We start from the raw sequence: 6,155 nt of genomic DNA, 5'->3' as shown, positions 1-6,155 counted from the left end.
CTAGGGAGGAGTAACGGGGCTGGGAGGGGCTGGAGGGGAGGGCGGGGCTGGGAAGGGTCGGCTAGGGAGAGGGCGGGGAATAACAGCGGGGCTGTGAGGAGCTAGAGGGGAGGGCAGGGCTGGGCAAGGTCGGCTAGGGACAGGAGTAACGAGGCTGGGAGGAGCTAAGGGGGAGGACGAGGCTAGGCAGGGTCTGCTAGGGATAGGGAGGGAGAGTAACAGGGGACTGGGAGGAGCTAAAGGGGAGGCGCGGGGCAGGGTCGGCTAGAGAGGAGGGGTGGGGAGGAGAGGGGCTGGGAGGAGCTAGAGGGGAGGGCGGGGCTGAGGGGAACTAAAGGGGTCCACAAGGGATAGGGAGGACGTGGACAGGGAGCTGGGAGTTAAAGGAGAGGATGGGAGGGGTCTGAGGGGGAATGAGGAGCTGGGGTGGAGTATGGAGATGGAGGGACTGCTGATGAGAAATGGGAGGGGTTGGGCGGAGACTGCAGGAGAGGGAGGGGCTGGCTGAGGTCTGAATAGACGGGACAAATGAAAGGGGAGGCGGGGCCTGCAGGAAAGAGGGAGGGACTGGGGAGCTAGGCGGTAACAGGGAGGGGGACACAAGGGGTTGTGGGGACCGGGGGGCGGGGCCTAGGTCTGTCTTAGTGCACAGGACAGGGGGCTTGCACAGATGAAGCCATGTGCCTAACGCCAGGGAGCAAGCTGGGGCTCAGTCCAGGCGTAACTCCAAGACCTAACTTTTTTCCTACCCCACAATTTCTACTGGTTTGTCAGGGCTCCCTTGTCTGCGGTCCCGTCACAACTGCAGAGGTAGCCTGTTGCAGGATGGTAGCCCCTGCTTTGGGGAGCGTCCCAGTCCAGTTCTTGGAGATGGGAGGGGAGCCCCCTGCTCTGGACTGACTAGAAGTGTCCCAGTGCCCTGGGGTCTTACTTGTCTGAGACATCCTGACAGACTCTCTGCCCAACTAAGGTGGGACCCCTCCTCTATCTCCAGATCCCCCCACTTCCCAGCCTCATCTGTATGCCCTGTGTCCTGCATGAGATGGAAATAAACAGGCACAAGTGAGTCCAAATTTGTTGAAACTTAAGCAGTTAGAAACAAATTTAGGCGACAGCTTAGACTTGGGACCATCCTATGAACCAAGACAGCTCAGGAACAAACGGCTGAGCAGAGGCTGTGGGCAGCCCAGGATAAGGTACTAAGCTCTCAGGCCCAGCTAGACTCCTCATGCCCCCCTTTCCTCCGCCCTGTGACCTCCAGAGTCTACCCTCTCCAAAGCCCAGGTCACAGCCCACTTCACAGGAAGACTCGAGCATGCAGCGGCCTCAGAGACCCCGATCTCCAGTCTGCTGCACTCATTCTCAGATGACACTAAGGAGCAACGGGTCTGGAGGAGCAGCAGTTAAGCACTCACTTGATATAAGAGAAAGGTTTGCTCAGCAGCTGAGGGGGAAAGAGCTGGTATCTGCTCTGAGAAAGATTCAGGCGCCACCAAGGTGATCTGACTCACAGACCCCACAGGACAGGGGAGAACTGCCCCACAATTTCCTAGGCACAATTTCACCTTTACAGGAGAAAAGGGGCCTGGTCTTTTTCTCCATGGGCTCTGGTGGTGCAGGTCGTAGGGAACAGCACTGTTAACCCAAAGCGAATGCTTTTTTGGTGGTTTGAACACAGCAGCCCTCCCCGGGCCCCACAGGAGAATGGTGCTAAGTCTCCCTCCCAATAGAGGGGTGGCTATGATTTGGCTATGACTTGATACCAATGAGTCTTTCTTCCATGGAGCTACTGGGTGCATTTTAAGTTAGCAGTTCACTATTTAACCATTATGTCATCAGGACTGCTGCAAGAAAACCCTACGAGGCAGCTGGCTTCTGTCACAGGGGGTTGTTAGGAATCACAAGTTAACAGTAAATGGCATCAGAGGGCAAGGGGCTTGCCAGGGCCACACAAGCTGGTCCTGTCACTGCAGAGATGACTGTGTCAAGAGGGAGCTGGCTGCTGGGGTTCTCGCTTTCCATGAACACAGCCTCCACTGTGAGGAGCTTTACTCTGTTACAGGGATAAGCAGTCACAGGGGGTGAGAATGCAGAGGGGGCCAACAGAGTGGGTTGGGGCTGGCAGAGCACACGATTTGCCTTGGAAGGGAATCCCAGCCCCCTCCTGAGCTCCAGGCACCGCTTTCAGGACAAAGTGGTCTGCAGAAGGGGCTGCAGCAGGGACAAATGCTGGAGGCAGGCAGAGCCCCAGGGTGAGTCTCGTGTGTGAGCTCAGAGAGGGGGTTGGACTAATGGTGGATCACTGGACGTGTGTCTTACATGCTATCTGGCTCCTGCTATCTGACCCAGTTATGGGCAGGGAGGCCAGTAGATAGCCACTGCAGCCATCCAGGTGGAAGGTGGTTTGGTGAAGATGGACGCGCTGGCCTGTGAGCTTCTTGAGAATGGGGCCAGTGGTCTACGGTCCTTTTAAACTCCTGTCTACATCCCCATCCTAGTGCTGACACTTAACCAGTACCTGGGACGTGGTCCATATACCGCTTTAACTAGACTAGGCTGTATAAGACCATGATCCCCAAAGTGTTTACTAAATGCCAGGGGATGCTTTTATTTTAGAACATGGTCCTCACTTCCAGAATTGCCTCTTAGCAGACCTCCTGACAGGAGCAATAATGCCTTTGGCCACTAGGTGGCAGCACACAGGGTCAGGCTGCCCTGTGCCAGGGGTCCCAGCTCCACCACCAGCTCCCTGGGCTGTGCCCCTCATAGTCCTTGCAGAGGAAACCAGAGGCTTCCTTCCAGCGGAAGGCAGGGTCTTGCGATCCTTGACCCCCTAGAGTAATTATTCCCTCTGCACACTGCCCAAACTCCCAGACTTCTATAATTAGGAATATGCTTTCTGCAGGGTGATGTCCCTGGGGATGTGGAAGAGATTGCAACCATGAGGTCCTCCTTTGGCCCTGTTTCTTTTCTACACCTCCTCTATCTGTGTGATGACAACACTAAGCTCATCTACCCAGTGCCTGGCAAGTATTCAAAAATTAACAGTAAATAGACCCATAAGTGCTTGCTTTAAGAGTGATTCTAATTCCCCCTCCCCAATATGTTATTTCAATTTTGTCCAAGCAGGACCTTTTATTTATTTTTTTTTACTTTAATAATTTCTAAGAGATATTAAAGGAAATAGACTGGTTTACTCAATGTCGTCCTCACCCCACCCTCCACTCTGAAGTTGAGAATTCTTGGACGGCTGGACAGCAAGTGGTAACTGATGCAGACACATCTCTGTGAGCACTGGTGACAGGCCAGGTGCTGAGGGCTTGGTGAGTATTAGACAACACAGATCTAGTACTGACAGCGTAGATGTAGTCCTAGGACAACCTGGATGAGCTCTGGTGGCCTAGTGTAAGATGCTGCAGTGGCAACCCAAGGGCGATATGGGAATTAGCAGCCACTCCACAGGAGGGTGAGGGGCAGTTACTTAACATCATCATTGACCTCAGTTGCTCCCGCTATAGAATGGGGATAACAGAAACTACTTAAGTGTGTCTCTGTTCCCTTCCAACAGCTCTTGGCAGAAAGTAAGTGGTCTCAAAGTGGATGCGGCCCCTACGGCATACTACGTCTCAGGTCACAGAACCCCTGGAACATTGGGCTCACTAAGCCATGATCTATAGCCCCTTGACAAACTGCATCTAGCCATGTCTACCATTTGTAAAGGTTCAAATTGGGGTCTTCTTTACCCCTACCCCACCAACCCTGCAGCCTTCTTGGTCTACTGGGTGTCTGCCTTTCTCATTTAACCTAAAGGGCCCTCTATGAAGGACAGGAAAAAGTAAAAGAGCTGCTGGGATGCTGTCAGGAAACCAGTCAGTGGAACCTCAGCCATGTCTCACTTTTCCTCTCTGGGCCTTGATTTTCCTCATCTGCAAAATGGGGTTAATAATTTCATAGAGCTGTTGAGGGATATTCCATGTAAGGAATGCAGAATTATGTTAGTCCTGTAATTGGCTCAGAAACTAGGAAAAGATCCAAACTCAGTGCTGTTCAGTTCATTTCCACTCACACGGACCCGGAGGGCAGCCAAGAACTGTCCTGTAAGTTCCTAGGGCTGTAACTCTTTATGGAAGCTGACTTCGGAGCAGCTGATGGGATAGAACAGCCAGCCAGCCTTTAGTTTAGCAGCCGGCCTCTTATACACCAGGCCACCAGGGATCCTTCCAGGAGCTAGTCATTCTCACTTCTTGCCATTGGGTTGGGGGTGGGGGTGGGGAATAACTTTTATCTGACTCTCCAGAGGGTTTTCAGGAGGCTGTAAGTGGTCCAGGAGGAGACTGCTCATATTTCTCCCGCAGAGCCACAGGGGGATTCAAACCGCCAGTGGGTTATCAGCGTAAACTCTATGAATCACCAAGCTCCCAGGGCTACCAAAAGGGCAGGCTGTGCCATGAAGGTTCACTGTCTGTCATAGCGCGCTTCGCCGCTAGAGGGCACACCCGGTGCGCTGAGAAGCTGTCACGCAGCCCATCAGCCCGCCTGCTGCTCCGCTCCGCCCATCCCTCCATAGAAGCATCAAGGGTTAAGGTTGCTCCCCGGATCTCAGAAGATGTGTGTAGGTGGGTGGGTGGGGGCCGCATAAATATGGAATTCCGAAAACCATCATCTCCTTCACTTTAGCTTTAAAACCCAAAACACACTCTTGCATATAGTCCAGTCCTTTGGGGGAGCTGCGCACGCCAGGCGTCCACTCCAACCAACCTGGGGCTCTGAACCTTTCTGACAAAGTGGAGGTTCGCTGTTCCTGACAGTCTCTTCTGTAGAGAGGTCCCCCCAACCCCTCAGCTCTGCCCACATCAATGGCCTCAGAGTCGAAGGCTGTCAGAGCCGGAAGGGTTTGCGCACAGAGCACTACTACTACCTAGAGCGCTGAGGGTCCCTGGGAGTGCAGCCCGCAGCCTGGCCAGCCACCCGGGGCCACTCCCGCTGGCTTCCCCAGCCAGACTTCATCCTCACCAAAACAGTGCCCAACCCAAGATGGCTTCCCCTGGAGCTGGGTTACTTCTGTGCTAATCTGCTTTGCTTGACCTCCACTTCCCTGTCCCCATAAGAACCAGTCAGGGATTGAGGTGCGCATAGGGGAAACTGAGGCTCTGAGCCGTGAAGCCAATGGCCCTGCTTGGGTAATAAACTCAAATGGAAGTGATTTAAGGTCAAGTTCAAACCGAAGCCCCAAGATAAAGGAGAAACAAATATAGTGCACAGGCCATACTCTTGTGCTCCACGGAAACAGGGGCGAGGGTGTGCACCCTGAATCCTGAGGGCTGGAGGCTCACAAACATCACGACCCCCTTACCCCCGTGTCCTGCTAAGAGGGGCACTCCAGCGGGGTACTAACACTGGGTAAGGTACTATCAGCTCAAAGCGTGGGGTGAACCGGAGGAAGAAGGTCCCTTCCGGCCACCCTTCAGGTGGACAGTCCCCACCTGCCTCATCCAGCCCCTTTCTGAGCTTGGCCAAACCCTGGATTTTGTCAGCGAGGCCATTTCCCCACTCCCTGGCCCCTCTTGTGGGGCCTTCTGCCAGGGGCTTGTCGGGGGCTCCCAGCCACCCCCTGCCCAGCCAGGGCCCCTCTGCAAAGGCCCGCCCGCCTGGGCGGCCGTGGATCGTCCCTCCCTTCCAGGGCCCGCGCTGAGCCGAGGCTGGGGCCCGAGAGGGGGCTGTTGGGGCCGGGCCAGGTTACCTTCAGGAGGAAAGTTTTGGGTTTGGGTCCCCTCTTCTTAGGCCCATACAGCTCACGCTCCCTCTCTCTGCGGCGGAGAAGCGACAGTGGTTAGAAAGCGCCCTTTCCCCGGCCCCTCCGCGCCATCCTCCCGGCCCTCCGCTTCCCCGCTCCCCGGCCAGTGTCCCCAACTCACTTCTGCTCGAAGGCTGCGATGAGCCGCGAATCCAGGATATTCTCCTCGGGCTCCCAAGTGCTGTACCTGCCGGGACCCACGCACAAAATGAACACCGGAGCCGGAGAGGCAACGGCGCGCGCCGATCGAGTCAGCGTGCGCAGCCAAAAAATAAAACAAGGCCCCGGCGCCCCCCGCCCGCCCCTCGACCCCCGCCACACTCACTTGATCGCCCACCCCTTCCATTTCACCAGGTACTCA

The 6,155-nt window shown here is 55.3% G+C and overlaps 1 protein-coding gene across 1 annotated transcript in view; it reads right to left on the bottom strand.

Moving 5' to 3' along the window:
* Nucleotides 1-6,155, bottom strand: part of CBX6 (chromobox homolog 6) — a 17,744-nt gene that overhangs the window by 1,241 nt on the left and 10,348 nt on the right. The window contains exons 3-5 of the mRNA XM_006890203.1: nt 6,120-6,155; nt 5,916-5,981; nt 5,741-5,807 (exon numbers count right to left, since the gene is read on the bottom strand). The exon at nt 6,120-6,155 is cut by the window's right edge and continues 2 nt beyond it. Of these exons, the coding sequence (XP_006890265.1) occupies nt 5,741-5,807; nt 5,916-5,981; nt 6,120-6,155 (169 nt within the window). The remainder of the gene's footprint in view (nt 1-5,740; nt 5,808-5,915; nt 5,982-6,119) is intronic.

The sequence above is a fragment of the Elephantulus edwardii genome, unplaced genomic scaffold, assembly GCF_000299155.1.
Source record: "Elephantulus edwardii isolate Elephantulus edwardi_28Jun2011 unplaced genomic scaffold, EleEdw1.0 scaffold00086, whole genome shotgun sequence".
NCBI lineage: Eukaryota > Metazoa > Chordata > Mammalia > Macroscelidea > Macroscelididae > Elephantulus > Elephantulus edwardii.
The sequence above is the reverse complement of the archived record's forward strand: the minus strand, read 5'-3'. Positions and strand labels throughout refer to the sequence as shown.